This window comes from Chrysochloris asiatica, unplaced genomic scaffold, assembly GCF_000296735.1.
Source record: "Chrysochloris asiatica unplaced genomic scaffold, ChrAsi1.0 scaffold00064, whole genome shotgun sequence".
In the NCBI taxonomy this organism is placed as follows: domain Eukaryota; kingdom Metazoa; phylum Chordata; class Mammalia; order Afrosoricida; family Chrysochloridae; genus Chrysochloris; species Chrysochloris asiatica.
The window spans coordinates 9455527-9478467 of NW_006408582.1; the positions used below are offsets into that span (position 1 = coordinate 9455527).

At 38.4% G+C, this 22941-nt stretch overlaps 1 protein-coding gene across 2 annotated transcripts in view; it reads right to left on the bottom strand.

Moving 5' to 3' along the window:
- The window catches only part of PPP2R2A (protein phosphatase 2, regulatory subunit B, alpha), a 100926-nt gene extending 78388 nt beyond the window's left edge, over positions 1–22538 (bottom strand). Inside the window, exons 1-2 of one of the 2 annotated variants that reach the window (XM_006864372.1) lie at positions 22249–22538; positions 20182–20256 (exon numbers count right to left, since the gene is read on the bottom strand). In XM_006864372.1, the coding sequence (XP_006864434.1) occupies positions 20182–20256; positions 22249–22255 (82 nt within the window). In that variant the 5' untranslated portion in view covers positions 22256–22538. Of the gene's footprint in view, positions 1–20181; positions 20257–20819; positions 20882–22248 lie in introns of those variants that run through there. The other variant, XM_006864371.1, reaches the window with a different exon arrangement.
- Between the last annotated feature and the right edge of the window lie 403 nt (positions 22539–22941).

A 22941-nucleotide genomic window follows, 5' to 3' on the forward strand; every position in this document is an offset into this window, starting at 1 on the left:
TGCCTTATTAGTGATTCACACCAAGGCCTTCTAAAATGCATCAATGGAAGCAAGAAGATAAAAATGTCTTCCAAATTCTGGGAAAAAGTTTCAATATCCAGCCAAAACTGAGTGAAAAAGTGGAACAAAGACATCTTTTCCAGACAGACAAGATCTCAAAACATTCTCATGTAATACAAGATGTGGACCATGGAAATGAGTGAAGAAACCAAGACAGAAAAAGACATGAGACCCCAAAATAAGGAGCTTCAACATAGGAAGGTAAAAGGAATTCACATGGTAAGGACTATGATAATGAAGAAAAATCTTAGTACAACAGCTGGAAAATCCCCGGGGCCAGACTGAAGCAGGAGTATTAGAAGGATGTTGTTGATGTTGTTAAGTGCCGTTGAGGCTGGTTCCAGCCCATAGTGAACCTGGCACAGGGTTTCCGAGGAGCGGCTGGTGAGCTTGATTGAATCACCAATCTTGCAGTTCAAGTCAGCTTTCCTGTCCAGAGCATTAACCCACAGAGCCACAAAGCTCAAGAAAATGGGGAAACTGATAGAACACTGGATGAGCTTAAATACACTAAGTAAAAAGTTTAGTCTCATATGTTAGAAGATTTAAGAATGATTTTATGGTAGATTCAGAGAAGAAAAGAAACAAATCAGCTAAAACTAAAACAAAGTAAGAGGGCACCCATTTTAACAAAATAGAAGAGAAGGAAAGAAAACTGATAGGACTGAGACTATCTGATTTTTTAAACTATACTGAAAGGCTATTGGAAGATGCAAAAAGAAAACAGCGATGGTAGAAAGAGCAAACAAATGAAAGAAAAAAACAAAACCCCCAAATCTAGGTAATTATTAACTGTAGAGAAAACAGTGTTACAGTAGAAAGGAAATGATCATAATTTGTTACATGGCAAGAGTGAATAATATTTCTATGTTGTTGTTATGTGCCATGGAGTAGGTTCCGACTCATGGAGACCCTGTACAGGGTTTCCGAGGCTGTAAAGCTTTATGGGAGCAGAACACCTCATTTTTCTCCCACAGAAGCTGGTAGTTTTGAACTGCTGACCTTGCGGTTCGCAGCCCGATTCGTAACTACTACGCTACCAGAGCTCCTTAGACATCATAACATCCACTCTTATATTAGCTTCCTGTGGTTGCTGTAACAAACTACCACAAACTTCTTGTCTTAAAACATAAATCTATTCTCTTGTAGATCTAGAGGCCAGATGCCCCAAATCAGATTTATTGAGATAAAGTCAGTGTGTTTGCAGAGCTGCTTCTAAGTAGAAGCTCTAGGTGAGAGTAAGTGTCCCTGTCTTTTCTAGTTTCCAGAGCTGTCTATACTACTTGGCTGTGATTTTTTTTTGTATCATTCCAATCTCCTGCCTTCCTTTCATTTAAAAGCCCCTTGTAATTATATTAAGGGCCTACTTGGATAATACAGAAAAATCTCCCCATTCAAGTCTTATTAACCACACCTGCAAGTCACTTTTGCTACAGAAACATACACAGGTTTGAGATAAAAATGTGGTTATCTTCTGGAAGGCCATTTTTCAGCCTACCACAACTCTGAACATTAATTAATAATAGAATCAGAAGAAAGAGCAGTAAGGATGACAGAATAATATCTAATTCTTATGTACTATTTATATCTGAGTCCTGGTGTGGCATTGTGGGTTAATATGCTAGACTGCAAGGTCGGAAGTTCAAGCTCACCAGTGGTTCCTTGGAAACTCTATATAGAGTCGCTATGAGTCAGAATCGACAACTGCACTTAATAGTATAACATTTATATCTGTGGTTGTCTAAAATTAACAAACAGATGTATGAATGTATTTTACTTAGAAATGTGAAAATATAGAAGAAACAGCTAAAATAATTTGGGGAGGGCAACTCAAAGTATTACTTTTCCTCATTAATATTTTGAAACTAGTTGGCTTGTTAAATATATTCATTAACAAATTAACCTGTAACAAAACTAACAGATGGCTGGGAAGAAGAGAAAGAAATCCTAACCTGTTTGAAAAAGTAACTCAAAGCTCCCTGAAGAAAGAGAAAATCATATGGATGAAAATGGAAAGGTTACACATATTTACACTTATTTAAAAATCTATGCTAGAGGCTTATGCAACAACCCAATATGGAGAAAAGATTTCATTTCCTAAATCAATCCCTTTTACAACACTGAAGTGCAATTTTCTTAAAAAGGCAAATTACTGACAAAAGCAAATTTATACTTAGTATGATCCTGATCCAAATACGAACAAAAATTTAATCTACCAATTAAAGATAGCCAAGGTGTAGTACTAGAGAGCTGGTTGGTGATTCAAATTCACCAGCCACTCCTCAGAACCCCTATAATCAGGGTCGCTATGAGTCAGAGCCAACTTGACAGCACAACAAGTAAATACTATGATGATACAAGCTGCTCTTTTAACAGCTAGTCAAATCTCTCTAGAATTTGTTTAATTTATTGAGCAAATGTTTACTAATGTGAGAAGACCACAATAAATCTAATCAGTTTGTCAAGAATGATGAGTAAAAGAAATTAAGTTCCCCTTGTTCTGTTTCCCCAAAAGTGACAAGTCACTCTGTCACTCAAAGTATAGTCTACGGATTATCATATGCAGCAGCAGCATTGGCGTTAAGTTTGTTAGAAATGCAAAATGACAGCCAATCCCCTAGACCTAAATGCAAACTCATAACCTGCATTTGACTAAGACTCCAAGGAAAGTCGTAAGTTTATAAAATTTGATAAGTATTGCTATAAGACTACTAAAATTCTCATGCCAAAATACAACACAACACACCTCTAAAGAAGAAAACCAAGGACAAAGATGTTTTTGGTACAATAAACTTGCTTTCTCTTCTCTTCAAACTTTTGCAGATTTTTGGAAGGATTCTAAAGATATTTGCCTTCTTATTTTGGTAAAACAGCTGAGGAATGAGGAGTGTAGTGCAGTCAATATTTATACTGTGAAACATTTCCCATGTTGCCTTATGTATGTTGTTAAGTGCCAGACTCAGTTCCTACTCTTAGCAACCTGTATAGGTTTTCTAAGGAGCAGCTGGTAGGTTTAAACCTTACAGTTACAAGTCCAGTGCTTATCCTCCAGCACCACACCATGATTTAGGCATAGCAAGGGGGGAATAAGAAGGCAGCTTTTTAGCACCTCAGCAGTTAAGGGTTAATATGCTCTCTCACACTCCATCCCTAAGTGCCATGAGAAACTAAGACTAACAAATGATGCTTTGGGCCCTAGTGCATGCTCAAATTCACCACTCCTGATTATAGAATTCATGAAAGAAGATATTGTTACTAGATGTCAGAGTCAGTTCCAACTCATAGTGACACTATGCACAACAGACTGAAACACTGCCCGGTCTTGCACCATTCTCACAATCGTAGTTACTCTTGAGCACATTGCTGCTGCCACTGTGCCAATCCATTTCATTGGATGTCTTCCTCTTTTTCGCTGACCCTCTACTTTACTAAGTATGATGTCCTTTTCCAGGGACTGGTCCCTCCTAACATGTTAAGAAGTATGAGAGACAAAGTCTGACCATCCTGCTTCTAAGGAGCATTCTGGCTGTACCTCTTCCAACACAGATTTGTTTGTTCTTCTGGAAGTCCACAGTATTTTTAATATTCTTCTTCTCTAACACATCAACTCTTCTATGGTCTTCCTTATTCACTGTACAACTTTCACATGCTTACGAGGTTATTGAAAATACCAAGGCTTAGGTCAGTCACACCAGACATCCTCAAACTCGTATCTTTACTCTTGAACACTCTGAAGAGGTCTTGTGCAGATTTCTCTAATGCAATACGTTGTTTGATTTCATGACTGCTGCTTCCATGAATGCAGATAGTAGGTACAAGCAAAATGAAGCCTCTGACAAATCCAATCTTTTCTCCATCTATCAGGATGTTTTATTTACTAGTCCAGTGGTGAGGATCAGTTTTCTTTACACTGAGGTGCAACCCGTATTGCAGGATGTGGACTTTGATCTTCATCAGCTAAATATTTTAAGTCTTCTTCACTTTAAAACAAGCAAGGTTGTATCATCTGCACATCACAGGTAACAAGTATTCCTCCAGTCTTAATGCCACAATCTTAATCATATAATCCAGCTTTTCGGATTACTTGCTCAACATACAGATTGAATAAATACAGTAAAAGGATACAACCCTGGCACAAGCCCTTCCTGATCTTAAATCTCAAATCTCATAAGCATGTGAAAGTTGTACAAGCATGTGAAACCATTCAGTGTCCCCTTGTTCAGTTTGAATGACTGCCTCTTGGTCTGTGTACGGGTTTCTCAGAAGCACAAATAAGTGTTCTGGAGAGAAAATATAGAACACATACATACAATACAGTAACAAACAAAACACTGGGAGAACTTGAGGAAAAAAAGGGAAATGGGGGTAGAAAATAGAAAAGGGAACAAGTCTGAAATTTTCTTTGGTCACATATGAATTTTAAATTTTAGAGATAACCAAAAGTTCCAGACCTCACCCTAACCCCAATTCTTATGAAACCAGCTTCTTACTTCTCTTCCTGGATTTTCCAAATACCTAATGTAACCAAGCTAAGTAGCATTCATTAATGCAACATATTTATTACAAGTGCCTATGATGCACTCCAAACCTCAAAAACTAGTTGATCATGATTTTGTGAGTTGAAATAGACTTCTATTCTTGTTAGTTATTAATTTGTCAATCAAGCACTGCTGTTGTTTAGTACCAACTCCTAGCAACCCTACATAGGATTCCTGGGTCTGAACTGCTGACCTTCCATCAGTATCATAGAAAATGCATTTGATTCTGTAGAATTAGAAAAAGAGTTCTGAAGTCCTGGTGTAACGCTGTAGGATAAGCACTGGACTGCTAACCAGTGAGTCTGAAGCGACCTGACAGCACTGAACAATAACAAAAGAGTTTCAGTAGGTCAAACTTTGAAATTAAAGCAGTTCTTCAACAGGGTCCTTGTTTCATGAGACATCCTAAATTGGATAAAAGATCATTCAAAGACGTTGAAAGAGAAAATTCCAGCTAACAGTATTTAAACATTCAGAGAGCAATTCAACCAATAAAACATATATACATATTTAACAATAATTTGTCAAGAAATAGACATGTCAAGTGCAACGATCTAGAAGAAATTTTAATCAACTGTTAACAAAAACCAGTAATATTAATAAAAAATTAGCTGTGTTTCTTTTTTAATAAACCCACTTTAAATCTAGACAGAAAATAGGTACAATTAATTAGAAAGATGAAAGGGGGTGGGGTGGGGGGTATCCTAAGCTACAACTATTGACAACTATTGGTCTCCATTCATCTGAAGCAAAAGTAAAAGAAGGAAACCGAAAACTCAGAGAAGAACCTAGTCTACAAGAAAACACTACAGGAACCATGGCCTAATCTACCAGGGATTCAAACTGGTCCCTCTCAGTCTGGTCATTCATGGAGAACAAACCCAAATCAAATAATGTATGGGTTGAAGCCCTTCCCTTCTACGAACAACTTAGTCTCCCTCTTTGACAACAAGAACAGCATGTGTGTGTAAAGTAACCAGATCTTGTGAATGGCTTAGTCAAAACAACGGTGCCCAGCTCAAAGACAGCAACCGATGTCAACTCTAAATGTAACACTCTCCACAGTCCTGGCAATAATCTAAAGTCACACATCAGGCTCCTAAAAGGGCTCACTAGCTGCTTCTCAATCTCCCAATCCAGGGCTGTGAAGCACGTAATTTCCCCTGTTCCAGATCATCTAAATTTAAAACATTTGAGCCAGCAGAAGAACTAGGTGGTGCCCAGCTACCAATACCAACTGCTCTGAAAGGGATCACATTAGAAGGTCCCAGACAAATAGTGGAAGAAAAACTCAAAATTATACATATACAAAAAGAAAAAAAGACCCGATTTACTGATCAGAAAGAGAATGGAGGAACTTGAGACTGTGCTACTCTTCAGGTCTGAAACAGAACTCATCATCATGGCCCTATTTTCAGCAAAGTAGTAGATAGCTATATAGGGGAATCAACAATAAGGTAAGGTTTGCTCACCATGGAATGGTCAATCATTCAAGATCAAAAGGGCAATATTTACTCAAGGAGAAAGTTGAGAATGGATGGGAAGGAGGGTGGGTGAATGGAAATAGGAACCACAGGGAGGAAGTGGGTAACTATTGTTACAAGGAGGGGACTGCAATCATTGAGAGTAAACAAAGTATATGAGTTGTGGAATATAAAACTGACAATCTTGTCTGGAAACCTTCACTCAATTCACAAGCCAAAAAAGGGTTTTTTTTTTTGGGAGGGGAGATGGAAATTGGGGTCAGTTCCAGTTTCACTTTGTTGGTCATGAACAAGTCTGAAGCCCTGTCATTTACAAGGAGAGATCAGAACTGGATAATACTACCACTACTGAACCTCTGATCATGACCACAACAGATAGGACCTGATAAAATAGAAGAAAAAATGTGAGACAGAACCTCAGATTCTTAAAATATTCAGTCTCACTGGACCAGCTGGGACTGAAGAACCACCTGAGGTTATTGCCCTGAGATACTCTTTAAACCTTGAACTAACACTATCCCAGGAGGTCAACCTCTAGCTAAGTAACAGACTGGCTCACAAAATACAGTCTATCACTGTGGATAAAGTATACACCTTTCAAATATCATCCATGAGGCCATACAGAATCCTGGTGTGGCAATGTAGAACAAGCACTGATCACAAGGTTGGTTTGAACCTCAAGGTTGGTTGGTGGTTCAAAACCACCAATCGCTCCTTAGAAATCCTACACAGGGTCACTATGAGTGGGAACTAACTTGATGGCACTTAACAACAAATGAGACCACACAGCCAACAATTACTTTAAAAACAAAGAAGAGAAGGAAAAGAGGAAGGGAAACCAGGTTACTGTAAATTACAAAAAAATGGAAAAACCAGAACAGAAATAATGAGAATTTTCATACATTGTAAAGAATGTATCCTATGTCACTGAACAATAAGTAGAAATTGTTGAACTGATAAGCAAACCTTTTCTGAAAACACATTTAAAGAAAAAAATCTTAAAAGAGTAGGAAATTCAGCAACTATTATAAAACAAAATTATATTTTAGAGCCGAAAAAACAAACACTGTTCCTTCTCTCTTCAGCTCCTTTTCAATAGTTCAGAGTTGGGAAACGAAGTTTCCATATCAGTTTTATACCTTCCATCTAAGAAAAAAATCAACTTATCATATCTCCACACATTAAGTGCTACTGATGCTGGACTTGAGCAAATGAAAATCCCTGATGACCTAACTTTCAGCACTAAGTATTTTGGCAAATATGTCACTAGTAAGAGGAAGCTTCAGAAAGTTCATAGATAAATGGAATTAAAAGATAATGGAATTTTTCCATGAACTTTTTAAAGTCCCTTCATACTTCATCTCTGTTGAGGAAGATGTAGTAAAGCACCATGGGTCCATACAATAAGCACTGGACTGCAAACCACAAGGTCCATGGTTCGAGCCTGCCAGCTGCGCCTTGGGAGAAAGATGAGGCTTTCTGCTCCCTCCAAGATTTAAAGCCTCGGAAACCCTATACAAGGTCACTATGAGTCAGAACCAACTCCGTGGCAATTAAACGACAACAAAGGAAGATATAAGGTTTAAAATTACATACTGGTAAGTCCTAGAATGTTTCCTTCCTTCTCAAATATCATCAGATGAAAGAGTTTTATGCAGACCTAATTTGCTATCTAAAAAACAGTGAGGGAGTAGGGTTAAATCACCTCAAGCCACAGTAACAACTTTTATAGGGCAGCTTTATGTAAGAAAGTAGCGCACTATTCTGATCACTTATCTTGTGGTTCATGTGACTCTTGACGACATCTCTACATTTTTTGTTGCCAGGATGCTATTACAATCTTAAAAACCCGGGAACCCCCACCCCAGTTCTTTTAAATTTTAAGTATTTAATTATTTAAAAATACTAATGAGCTGCTCTACACGTGGCACTGTAGTATAAGCATTACACTGCTAGATGCAAAGTCGGCAGTTCAAACCCACTAACTGCTCCTCAGAAATCCTGTATGGGGTCATTATGAATAGGAACCAACTCAACAGTACTCAACATCATCATCATCATATTACTTTACACTGCTGCAAATATCTTCAGTGGTTTAAAAGAAGCCTGGATTCTCTTGCTTCTGCATTCAATGTGCAGCAACATATTGTGTTCATTACCAGTCTCAAGTAGATAAGATACTCAGCTAGAAAAGGAAGGAATATTCGAATAGCCTTTTCAGGTCATCATGGATATAATATTCTCTGACATCACACCAACACTTGACAAGTGATATTTTCTTAGAGGCTTGTGAAATCTGAAACAGTATCAGATTACAATTCAATGCTCTATCCTGCACTGTTATTTATGCATAATTTTCTAAAACAGTGACCCACTGAATTATGTAGATCTTCAAAATACTGACACCTTTCATTACATAGTTATCAAGTATCATATTCCTTATAATGACCACTGACCTCATCAGCTATCAAGCTCACAACAGGTACAAGTTATCAAAAATCCTAATTTGTTACATGAACAGTAAAATTTTATCAAAGGCAACAAAATAGTTGTTTTTCTGAGGTGGTAGTTATTGTTTTTTTGAGATAATATCTGTCAAACATTTAAGTCTCAATAACCATAGTTTGTCAGTTTTCAAGTATAAATAGTGGTCCATGGAAAAATCCTGGTGTGGTACTGTAGGATAAGCACTGGACTACTAACTGCAAGGTCGATGGTCAGTAGTAAACCCCAGCCCCTCCTTGGAAACCCTATACAGGGTTCTCTTAAACTCCACGGCACTTAGCTAATTCTGCTTGAAATTAAAGTAACTGTACAAATGCTTTTCCTCCTGACCACCAACATACTAATTAGGGAGCTCTGGTTGCATAGTGGTTACAAATCGGGCTGCGAACCCTAAGGTCAGCAGCTCAAAACTACCAGCCGTTCCGTGGGAGAAAAATGAGGCTTTTTGCTCCGGTAAAGATTTACAGCCTTGGAAACCCCATACAGGTCTCACTATGAGTAGATTCCAACTTCACGGCACATAACCACCAACCACCACCACCATGGCAGAAGTGCTTCAAGTGTACTTTCCATTTTGTCACATGAAATGTTTAACAGACATATGTTGAAGAGTTGAGATTAAATAAAATTGAAAACTTCTACTGCTTCATCAAGGATGTTGTTGTTGTTAACGGTTAAGTGCCGTTGAGTTGATTCCGACCCACAGCGACCCTGTATAGGGTTTCCTAGGAGCAGCTGGAAATCTTGAACCTCTGACTTTGCAGTCTGACACATTAGCCCAAACTGCCAGTTTGTGAGAATGAAAATTACCACGACCGCCAATACAATTTGGTGGCACTGCCTGGTGTGGCGCCATAGGATAAGCACTCCAAACTCACTAGCTGCTTCTCGGAAACCCTCCACGGGGTTGCTTTGAGTCAGAACCGGTCGGATGGCACTTAACGACACAGATTTATGTACATTGCTTTTACACCACTGGTGTAAATGTCAACATAGTGAATAAGGAAAACATAATCTTAGTATTATTTTGAAAACACTTTTGATGTCACAGACCTTTAGAATGTTGCTGGTCACAGGTCTACTATGGATAAAGCTTTCTAAGAACAACATACAATTTTACATACATTTTCCAGAAGTTCACAATGTCCTTATAGCCCATCTACATCATGCCCCTGCTTAAGAATTCTATTAGCTGGAAATCCAACAACAACTCTCCAAAGTGGATCCAATTAGTTAAAAAATAATTTTTTTATTTAAATTAAAAACTAAAAAAAAAAATTCCTGTTATAAATATTCCAACATTCTCAAAGTTTTTGGGAAACAAAATTATATTAGGTAGAAATTTCTATTAAACGGTTGATATAAGAGTCCCAGCTCCAAAGTGTACTTAAGATTACATGGTTAATAATTTCCTAATCCTCTAGCCTGATTTCCTCATCTTTAAAAGGAGCTCTGGTAGCGTAGTGGTTACGAATCGGGCTGCGAACCTTAAGGTCAGTGGTTCGAAACTACCAGCTGCTCTGCGGGAGAAAGATGAGGCTTTCTACTCCCATAAAGATTTACACCCTCGGAAACCCTGTACAGGGTCGCTATGGGTCGGAACCGACTCGATGACACTTAACAACAAATATGGAAATAGCAACATTGGTTACATATTCCATAGTTGTAGGAAACTCCTGGTGTAGTGCTGTAGGATCAGCACTGGACTGAGAACCACAAAGTCAGCAGTTCAAATCAACCAGCTGCTCCTTGGAAACCCTATACACGGTCGCTATGAGTTAAAACCAATTCAACAGCACATAACAACATATAGTCAGCATAGGAGTTCTGGTGTGGTGCTTCAGGATAATGTACTAGCAAGGTCGGTGGTTCAAACTCACCAGCAGCTGGCCTTGTGGTTCTCAGTCCAGTGCTAATCCTACAGTGCCATAACAGGAGTCTAGTTTAGGAGGCTAGAAGTTCAAATTCATAACTGGCTCTGGGGAAAGTTCCTTGTCTTCTTTCAGCATCTGTAGGCCCAGCATTCCTCGGAGATCTCCATGCGTCTTAGCATCAATCTTGCCCTGGATCTAGGCGCTTCACTGTATAGGGACCCCAGGTCCTAAGGACACACTCCACTTCTGGCTTTTCCTTCTTGGGACTAGTAGGTCCCTCTTTCTCTGCTTATTTATCTCTCCTTTTTTACATCTCAAAAGGGATTAAGTTAAAATACAACTTTGAGCTAATCTAATCCTGTAGATTGTATCCAACCTACTGACTATATAGCTGTATTAATAAAACTCAATTATGTAGAAAATCTAATTAAGAACTTATCTAGGCCTTTACTCCTCTTTCCTTTTAGTAAGGAAACAATTCTTAAACATTGTTTTCATAAGGATTTCCATCCTTACCTAAAAGGAATTAAAATGTAACTCAATCAATTTTGGATATTCGAAGTCTAGCCAAAAGTTTGTAATAAAGTTGAGATACTAGTTAAAACAGAGTCCTGGTGTGTCACTGTGGCTAATGCGTCAGACTGCAAAGTCATTTGAACTGCAAGGTCGGTGGTTCAAATTCACCAGCTGCTCCTTGGAAACCCTATACAGGGCCGCTATGAGTCGGAACCAACTTGACGTAACAACAACTAGTAAAAACAAAACACTGATATCCAATACTTCACTCTTCTTATTTAACAGCATAAGAAACTTGAAATGTTTGTTGCCTTCCTTTCCTGCAACGCAACTTTAAGATCAACCACCAAAAAACCCCCAAATTTGCTGCCATGGAGTCAATTCTTACAGCATCCCTACACAACATAGTGAATTGATTCATAGGGTTTCCAAGGCTACAAATGTTTATGTACGCAGACTGCCTCATCTTTTTTCCATGGAGTAGATGGTAACTTTGAACTGCCAACCTTTGGTTAGTTAGCACCTCAACACTTAATCTATTGCACTGCCAGGGCAAAATCAACACAGCATATAAATGTATACATGCAATAAATACATAATAATGTAATTCTCTTCACTAGAAATAAAATATATTCTTTGCTTCAAACAATCTCTCATCCTGATTGCATTCACCACAGGTTTAATTTTAATCAAAATTGTCTTTACTCTTACAGAGTAGTAAGAAATAGTAATGTTTAATTTTTGGTCCAGTTTAATAACCCAAGAGTAAAGCTGAGAGTAACTTCAACTAACACACTTTCAATGTAGCATACTTCCTCACATACTCCATTAAAAAAACACACAAAAAAAAACAAAACAAGGATACTAACGCTAGATAAATACTGTCATTCATGTTATTTAATGGACACATCAACACTTTTTTAAGTTTGTGATTGTACTGCCTAAGACCTACTAGACTTCATAATCAGTTATGTAATGCTCTGGTAGCGTAGTGGTTATGAATTGGGCTGTGAATCTTAGGGTCAGCAGTTTCTAAACTACCAGCTGTTCCACGGGAGAAAGATGAGGCTTTCTGCTCCTGTAAAGATTTACAGCCTCGGAAACCCTGTACATGGTTGCTATGAGTCGGAACTGACTCCACGGCACATAACAATGTTTAAAGAAAAGAGGACTATCACATGCCATACAAGCTAAGATCTTTATGGTAGGTATCTAACTCCCTCTCACTGGTTTTTAGACATTCAATTACTGCTGTTGTTGTTCAGTGCCATTTTGTCGATTCTGACTCATACTGACCCTGTTTAGGGTTTATGAGGCTGTAAATCTTTTTGAGGGCAGATAGCCTCATCTCTTCTCCGGAACAAGCTGGTTGGCACGAATCACAGACCCTGTTATTCAAAGTCCAATGTTTATCCTACAGAGCTAGATATCAAAGTAGATCTGCTTTAAACTCTTTCATCTGATAATCTTTGGGAAGGAAGGAAACCTTCAGGACTTTTAGGAAAAATAGTTTATGTTTTGAAATCTGCAAAGTTTAACAGTTTTACTTATCCCTTAGAAGGAGTCCTGGTGTGGCGCTGTGGGGTTAATGCGCCAGACTGCAAAGCCATTTGAACTGCAAGGTTGGCGGTTCAAGCTCACCAGCTGCTCCTCGGAAACCCTATACAGGGTCACTATGGGTGGGAACCAACTTGATGACACTTCACAACAACAACAACAAGGAGCTCTGGTAGCATACTGGTTACGAATCAGGCTGTGAACCGCAAGAGAAAAATGAGGCTTTCTGCTCCTGTAAAGATTTATAGCATCAGAAACCCTGTACAGGGTAGCTATGAGTCGGAACCGACTCCATGAAACATAACCAACCAACCAACCAACCAAAGGAGCTCTGTTAGCAAGTAGTTACAAGTCGGTCTGCTAACCTCAAGATCAGCAATTTGAAACTACCAGCTGTTCCAAGGGAGAAAGATGAAGCTCTCTGCTCCTGTAAAGATTTACAGCCTCAGAAACCCTACGCATAGTCACTATGAGTCAGAATAGACTCCAAGGCACAGAACCACCACCACTTACCCCTAGTACCTAAATGCAATTTGCATACTTCTTTAAAAAATACAGAACACATGCTCTTTAATTCCATTTGTATTATAGCTTATCAAGCATATGGAATAGATGAACAAAAGTCATTAAATTTTGTGTGATGCCAAGGTTCACGCTTCTTAAAAGTCTGCTGATGTCCTTAATGGAGAGATTTGAAAGTGCAGTTTAAAAAACTTTTTCCAACTGGTCTATGCCTCTAAATCCTACTGGAAAAAAAGGAAGCAACGTGTTGAAAAGATGAAATGCATTTGGATATAAGTTTAATCAAATTAGACTTCTTGTAATAAAAGCATACTCTAAAATAACTTCTCATGAAAAATAAAAGCTTATTATCAAATAAAGAGATAGGAAAAACATTTTAACATTAATAGAAACGCATTGTGAAAGGTTCCATATTTTACAACAGAAAGTACACATTTCATATTACCCACATGTAATATGAATTTTAATAAGTAATTTCTACAAGTAAAGCTTAAAGATTATTATGATCACAACTGTATAAATTAGCAAAAATTCCTTGGTGTTTCATTTAAAAATAATATTGCTTTTCTATTATACTGAATTTCAGATTTCAAAATCAATACTATTTCTATTACTGCTGTTGTTAACTGCCATAGGTTCCAATTTATAGGAACCCTGTACAAGGTTTCCAACGAGTGGCTGGAGGATTTAAACCACTGACCTTGTAGGTAGCAGTCCAGTGCTTATCCTATAGTGTAACATATTTCTGTTAGTACATAATAAAGGGGTGAAGTGATAGCCGTATGACTGGGACAGAGTCACTTATGAGCTGATTATGTTCAGCAAGAGGAGGAGGCTCCATCTATATTCTGCAATGTCCAAAATCTACATAATAAAGTTTACAAATGCAAATTAAGAACTAGGCAAATTAATCAAACTAGAAGAACTGGACAGAACACGGCTACCATTATTATAAACATTGTATTCAAAGATTCTAGAGAAGAATCCTGTGTAAGAGGAGAGTGGAAAAATACGAAATAGAATTTAAAATTTTCACATAATCCAGATTTTTGGAGCCATGGAAGCTGAATAATCCCAATAACAATTGCTCTTACTTAACCAGTAAACCTTAAACCAAAACTGAAATTCTCTTTACATCGAATAACAGTTTCAACAGTAAAGACCAGCATCTCAAGCACTGTGTTCTTTTATGACCTCGCTGGTGGTTATGGTTGGTGGTTAAGTGCCATTGAGTCGGTTCTGACTCATAGCGACACTGTATAGGGTTTTTGGCAGAACGACTGGTGATTTTAAAGTGCCATCCTTGCAGTACAAACCGATCTTGCGGTCCAATGCTTATCCAGCAGTGCCATACTAGGACTCCTCTATCTGGGAGCAAATTGTCTATGTTGTTTACAACAGTGCCAATGAGTTGGTTCCAACTAATAGCAACTCTATCCAGAGTTTCCAAGGAAAGGCTGGGGAGTTTGAACTGCCTACCTTGATGATGCAGGGTCCCATGCTTATCCTACAGTGCCCAAACTGACAATAGCAACCAGGAAAATTAAATAGAAAACTTGGAGCAGTTGAGTTTATTTGGGGGGGGGGGGGGAGAATGGCAGCTTGTAAAAAGAGGGTGGGAATGGTTATACAAGTCAAAGAATATAATCAATATTGAATTGTATATGTAGAAATGATTGAATTGGTGTATGTTCTGCTGTACACATTCAACAAAAATAAATTACTTCTAAAAATAAGTAACACTGAAAGAGCACCGATTCATTCTAATTTAACCACAACATGTAATGTAACATTGTGGCATGACGAGGGATGCATAACAGTAGTGATTCCAAGAAATAGAAGCATCTTGGTGGCACAGTGGTTAAGTGTCCAGCTGCCAACCTAAGGTCAGCAGTCTGAACTCATCAGCCGCTCAGTGGGAAAAAAAGATGTGGCAGTCTGTTTCTATAAACCTGGAAATTCTAAAGGGCAGTTACTCTGTCCTACAGGGTCGCTGTGAGTCGGAATCAACTTGACAGCAATGGGTTTGATTGGGTTTGGTTTGAGAAGGACCATCATTTTATTCATACAAAGGTAATTAAACACTAGGGAATAAAGTTAGAAGAGCTGGATATAATTAATTGCCTTTAGAGAGAGAGACTGATTAGGGATTGATTAGGTAGTAGGTAAAGTAAGGGGTTATCATCTTTCATTCCAAACACTTCAGTAATATTTTATTTTGATTTAAAAACAAAAAAATCTTTTTACTGTGAAATGTTTAACAGAAATAGAAAACCACACAAAACATTAGGCTAATCAATCACTGCAAAGAGCTGTACAACAGCCATCTTGGTGACTTGATCAAGAGTCACCCCTGCTCCCTTCCCAATCACAACTCCCTCCTACTTCATTAAAAGTAACCAGTATTCTGGCATTTATAGTAACTACTTTGTAGTATTTCTTTATAGTGTTACCACCTCGAGATTTCCTGTAAACATATAATTTTGAGTGTTTTTTTGAGCTTTAATTAGTGGAATCAAAGACAACACATACCATTTTCTTTACCTTAGCTGATAAGAAAATTTTAATAGCCTTTAAAGATAATTCCCCAATTTCCTCATTTTCCAACAATGAGTACCTCCTTACTTGCCACAAACTTTCAAATAATAGCAGCTAAACTCTTATTGAGACTTTGACTATGCACTGGAAACTATGTATTTTATATATTACTCATTTAATCATCAAAACAGCACTGTAAAATAGTTTTTATGGTTATCCCCACATTTTACAGAAGGGAAAATAGCACAAAGAGATTAACTTAACCAAGATCACACAGTGACTAAGCAGGATACAGACTAAGCAGTCTACTTCCAAAGAAGTCCCTGGGTGGTGCAAATGGCTAAGTGCTCAAATGAGCAAGGTGGCAGTTCAAAGCCATCCGGAGGCACCTTGGAAGACAGACCTGGCAATCTGTTTTTGAAAGGTCACAGCCTTGAAAATATTATGGAACAGTCCTATTCTGCACACATGGGGTCATTATGAGTTGAAACAGCAATGGACAACAATCTACCACCTAACCTTGTGTTCTTACCTACCTCTCATGACAAAAAGACATTAATAAAAAGGAAAAATTTAAAGTATACAATATGACAAAATATTAATCACTTCTACCATGAAAATTAAAATGATTTATTTTTAAATTACTTAATTTCACAGCTGCTCCTTGGAAACCTATACAGGGGTCGCTATGGGTCGGACTCGACAGCACGTAACAACAACAATGCTTAATTATTTCCTTCTGAGATATCTTTGGACATTGAAAAGTTCAGAATAAATGACACAATGGAATTCACCTTTTCCAATACTTTTACTGTTAGGCATACAAGAACCCAGATTACTTATCCAACTGACATACTAGTTTATGTTGGCAAAAACATAAAAACTCAAAGTCTCCTAATGTCTTTCTATAAGACAATTGTGAATCATCAATCCAATTATAAAGCCTGTCAAATAAATAAAACCAGAAGTACATTCCAAGCATCCCACCTATTATCGAAGTCTCTCCCTTCAAAACCTAATAGCAGTTTTACCTACATTCCTTCATGCTACAACATAAACTGAACATCTACTGTGTGCCAAGCATTGGTTTAGGCATTAACAGTTTACATATGGGATGGCCTACATAGAGTACAAACATAAACTAGTCCTATGAAGTCCTGGTGTGTGTCACTGTAGATTAATGCATTGGACTGTAAAATTGGGTGTGAAATGCAAGGTCGATGGTTCAAGCTCACCAGTCGCTCCTTGGAAACCCCCATACAAGGTTGCTATGGACCGGAACCGATTTGATGGCACTAAGAACAACAACAACAACAACATACAGCTTATGGTGTAACAGCAGAGACTTTGGGTACTAAATATGATACAAAGTACTATGAAGAAAGGTTAAAAATTAAACATTTCCGAAAAAGGGCAATAGGTAAAAGGTTTCTAAAAATGATCTGAGAGGTTCACAACAAAAATTTAAAAGTACTCTAAGAGGAAAGTAAATAGAAAAGTCACAGGGTGACTTGAATGATGAGTAGGATTGTGATAAGAAAAGAATCACAGATGTATCAAGTATGAAGTAGCAAAGAAAGACTCAGAGGAATAAAAACACACAGAACTTTTGAATAACAGTTTCCATTTAGCTGGGTCATAAGTCATACTAAAAAAAAAACCTGAAAAAAAGTGCGGGTGATACTGGCTAGGAGTCCTGGTAGGGTGCTAACTACAAAGTTGGAGGTTCAAACCTAACAGCCGATCCTTGGAAACTCTATATATGATCACTATGAGTTGGAGCCAACTCCACAGTACTTAACAACATTATCATATTGGTCTAAGTCTTACATTCTGGTCTGGAATTTCTGATTTTAGCTTTATAAACCAGTGAATACAGGGATCTACTAAAGATTTCTGAGGAAAATGGCAACACTAAGACCCCAATAAGATTAACGTTGCAGCAAAACATAGGATAGGAAATCACTGAGGAAGTTATTGTAACCAGTAAGAGTGATTGAGAACCTGTGAAGTAAGGTGAAAATGGGTATAGAAAGATTGTGAATGCTGTGAAAAGGAAAGACAATTTGCAGCTTTTGACAGGTAAGAAATGGAGATATGTCATTAACAGAAAATGAGCAAGCTAACCAGGTGTGGCACTGTAAGGTAAGCATTGGACTGCTAACTGCAAGGTCAGTGGTCCATACTCACCAGCCACTCCTCCTCAGAAATCCTACAAAGGGTTATTATGAGTCGGAATGGACTCCATGGCACTTAGCAACAATCTAAAGGTAGAGCTAGGTGCAATGTTTAGAAGATTATAGTCTAAAACAAAGGTTGGCAATGTATTAATCTCATTCTATTTCTGAAAACAAATCATCTGGTAGTAAAATAAGCACAACAGATTATAATACACAAACAAGTACATGTAAAAAATATGCATATTAGAGCAAGATGTAAATTAGGTGATTTTTATCCTTAATACTTAGCACACTTGCATAGACTTGCACAGAACCATTATTTTTGTGAAAATACACATTAAGTCTCCACATTTTTAGATGCTAGTAATGTACTACATGCTAATAATCAATACATTTAAAGAAAATCCATTATTTAATGAATCAGCTGCAAAACACAGCTCATAAGTACTAGTAGATAAGAATTACAACCAACCATCATATATATGAGGGGACTTCAAAAAATTTTTGAAAAAACTCCATTATATCTTTCAACTCCATTTTCTCACAGACTTTTAAGAAGCACCCCTATATACCACAAATTTGCCATTTGGTTCAATTAGGTAAATTTGGAATATGAACTTCTATGTGGTCTTTTTGCCTAATGTTAAACAAGTACACTATGAGCTCCTCGAGGACAGGGTTGATGGTCTAGGTGTCTCATCCCCCAGTTCTCTGCACTCAGGAGGCCCCCAATAGACTGCTGAGAAATGGTCTCAAAGGTCTATTTCACTTGTCTATTACAGCACTTTCATAAGGTAGTAGGTATTATTACACAACAGTAAAGAACTAATGATCCAATAGTTGAGTGCCTACTATTTAACAGGTAATGGATTTACAAAATGAATTGCCTGTGACTCCTCCTTTGAATTTAGGATTTATTTCTCTAAACAAGTCAAACACCATACGCTTCACTACAAAAATTTGACTCACATTATTAGACTCACTATAAGTGAGTCTCTTTACTTCTTTAAACTTGATTTCTCATCTGAAAAACTGAGGAGGATCCAACATAAGAAAACTTGAATGTGTACTATAAAGTACTACAAGTATAATGTATGCCTTTGGCTTCCCACAGAATTCTCGGAACTCCTAACAGAGACACTTCATTAACAATGACATTGACACAAGCAAACACAAGCATATGCCTAGCTCAACACAGAGCCATCATCATATCACCGCCAGAAAAAAATCCTCCAAACAAACACTACTGTAGATAGTGGGTCAGAAATACGATCTTTATATGAGAACAATTCCATCTATGGAAAGACATAAATTTTCACTAGACAAATCTAAAGAAATTAAAAGCACATGTTTTAATTCAATAAAGCTTTGTTGGGAAATTCCAACTCTAATTCAAGATACTTCTAAATACATTTAAAATTCAAACCTTTATATTTATAGATGATGAAATAATGCAACTACTTTACAGGAAATAAGGCCCTCGCCTCACCTTATAAGATTAGATTAGCTGAGCACAAAACTTTACAAAAATCTTTTGAAATGCATGTATAAACAAATTTGGGGAGAAATTAGACTTAAGTTATTCAATTGATCAAAACCAGTTTCTAACTGCACAGAAGTATAATTAGCTCTTCAAAAGATAAGCTATATACTCATTTCTAGTTAACACTCATTATTTCTTTATCCATTTAAACTAAGCCTTAAACGACAATAAAATGTATAACTCAAGTATTTCTTCACAGAATATGACAATCAACACCACATTCCCAAATAAGTCGTTAAAAAAAAAAGCTAAAAATCTTTCCACAAAAATACAATTTGCTGTCACAATGTTTCTAAGTTAACCTATCTTAACTGAATTAACTAAACACAATGTACAAACATGAAAATGCACCATTAACCAGTGTAAGGAATATGTAAAGAAGCTTCAAAAAGTTTACGATGGTCAATTCAATTTTCCCATTAAGTTTTTTTTCTGCTATTATCCTTTTTATTACCAATGGCTGTTGTGATATCATCCATATCATTTTTAAGCATGTTATCTGCATCTTCTTCTCTTTTGTCAGATTTGCCAATGGTTCCCTTTATCTTTTTAAGCCTCTGGTATATAGCAAGGAAACCTGTATGGTGTGGACCTTAGAATTTTCTTGTGATGATTTTCTATGTATCATCACCTATGACTCTTTTCATTTAATTCAGGGGCAGGAGGGGGATAGGCATAGAGTTTTGACCAAAAGTTAAGACTATTATCCAGGACAATGACTTTTAAACCTATTTTTACGTTTCTTAAACAATAAACACAAAATGCTATTAAACTATTACAGACTTATGTTAAAAAAATCCTTTAGCAATCAAGATGATGAAAAGATTCTACATTCAAATTTTGCATTATGAAACGCTTTCTTACCTTCTGCTACATCATCATCTACGGCTCCTTTCACCTGAGAAAAACACCACTGAATATCATTCCCTCCTCCAGCTCCTGGAAAACACACACACACAAAACACAGCAATTAAAATTCAGTTCTGTTCATGTTTGCTCTTGTAAACAGAGAGATGGTATCCAGGTTGGCACAATACTAATACCTTAGTAATTCGCTCACCTAGAACCACCACCCCACAGCACTAATTTGGAAAAAAGTTGGCCCCCCAAATCTGATATTGTTTAAAAAAAAAAAAAAAAAAATTTAAAAGTACATACAATCATTAAATCATACATGTGTTCAAAACGTCCCTTCCATTTCATCACTTCCCCTAAAGCAGATTAAAGGAGCTCTGGCAACAGTCAGGCTGCCAACCTCAAGGTCAGCAGTTTGAAACTATGAGTGGTTCCAATGGAGAAGGATGAGGTTTTCTGCTCCAGTAAAAATTTACAGCCTCGGAAACCCTGTACAATGTCACTATGAGTCGGAATCGACTCCACGGTACTTAACAACAAAACAGATTAGAGCCTTACTTTCAAGAAAAAAGTAAATACCAAAAGTTAGAGAGTTTAAGTATACAGTAAAAAAAAAGTCTACAGAAGAGTTAATAAATTTAAACAACCATAAAATACAGAACGAAGAGAAAACTTCAGGAACATTACTGCCCCAGTGACAAGTAATGATTCATATGAACCCTATCACCAAAGCACACACACAACAAACAACACACACCACCCATTTCTGTGCATTTCATTACCAGCAGATCACTGGCTCCAGTCAGGAAAGAAACAGAAATGAATGCTTGTTGAAGTTTCAAGAGAAGCTTGTTTTGCCCTTCACCTTATGCTTAGGAATCCAAAGACCTTACAAAGCATTTATTTTACTAACTTGTCATCATCTTGTGCAAAACAATTTTAATTTCACTTTATTCGTTAACAAGGCCGAAGAGCAACTTGTTTTCAGCAAACTGTCAATTAATCCAATGTTAATTCTAAAGGTCTAATCTATCGAAATACTGGGGAAAACATGGCAAATTTGCTATAGTCCCTGAATGTTTCTATTTCACATTCAAGCAAATCATGTAATGACCTCAATCTATGGAGGCAGAAACTCAAACCAGATCTAGAAGTGATTCTACTAGATTAAAGAGAACTTCCAGCAATACCAAAAAATGTACAAAAATAACCTTCAAAGCAATTACCTCTTTTTCTTCCTTCATTCCTAATCCTTGCTAAATATTCCAACCTGCTTTTTCCTATACATTCTCCATTACCAAAGCTTTTACTAAATCTCTCCCTCCTTTGCTATTTATGTTGCTGTATTCCACAACTATGTAACTAACTCTATAAAACCCATTTGGAAAAAGAACATCTGCACAAAGGCTAATGTGCAAAACGGAAAGTTGAAATTACATTTAATTTTCATGCAACTTGCAGTATGAAAGGCCTTGCACTTTTTGGCCGTAACGGTGAAGAAACGAAACAAAACTATCTAGAGAGTTTTGATGGTTCGAGACAGAAAAATCCAGGTTTCTTGCCTTACAAATATACATCTCCACTGTAGGGGCAAAAAAAAAAAAAGCATGTATGTTCTATTGTATTTTAACTTGAAAAACACTCTTTCGTCTCTTTGCAAAATACACTTGTATATACACCCAAAAAAGCTTGCAGCAAGAGGAAATACAGGAATTAAATGGAAGATCCGCAAAAATCCCGGAGGAGGGGGGGATGCACCGGGCTCCAAGGCAGTAAAGACTTGCACTCGCCCCCACCCCGCCCCACCCACGCCTTACCCCACAGCTTGCCGACACAAACCCCACCCCCACCTACGCAAAGGTTCCAGCCCTTATTTTAAAAGCCATTTTGGTTTCACGGCGACCACTGGCCTCCCCAGAACCCTCCCCACCCCCACCCCACCCCACCCGGCCAATTCCCTGAAATCCGAGGGCGCCCCGTGGCTTTCGGCGCGGCAGAGACGGTCGCTAGGGGGTGATGGAGGGAGAAGGACGGAAGCGGTGCCTTGTCAGTGGCCAAGAATGATTTCTCCTTTACCTGCCATGTTGCGCTGCAAATGGTGACCCTGCTGGGTTCCTCGGGGTCTCTGCTCCTGAACTCACCCCCCTCACCTGGGGATGGGGGGGTAGAGAGGGCGGATGGCGGCGGATGGCACCTGTGGGGGAGGGGTCGGGGGTCAGGGAAGAAGGAAAGAGGGGCGAGCAGACCAGCCTGCAGGATGGTGGATTTCACTCTGGAGCTTCCCCGCTTTTGCTTTTTCTCCAGCAACGACAGCGGCAGCTACGACAGCGGCGGCGGCAGCGGCAGGGACAGGCGACTCCACTTTCAAAATGGCGCCGGCTGGCCTGGCCAGTGATGTCACTGGAGGGGCGGAGCCTCCAGGCTCGGCCGAAGGGGCGGGGCGGAGAGAGAGAGGATTAGGGAGGAGGCGGGGGAGCGGCGGGCTGGCTCAGGCCACGCCTACTTCCTTCCCAGCCCTCACCCCACCCCACCGCCGCCCCTCCCGCGAGGTGCCTGGGTCTTGCACGACCCGCCGGCCTCGGTGCCCAGCGCGCTGACACGCTCGCTGTGCGTCTTGTCTTACTGCTGTGAGCTCTGTGGCGGATCTTACTAGTCCCCGCCCTGGCGCGTTTTGCGTTGCCTCCACGATTCGCGGCCCATCTGCACGTTACAGTTCCCCAAGCACTCGAGACTTTCTAGAAGGATTCAGTAAATGCGCGTCAAGGTCGG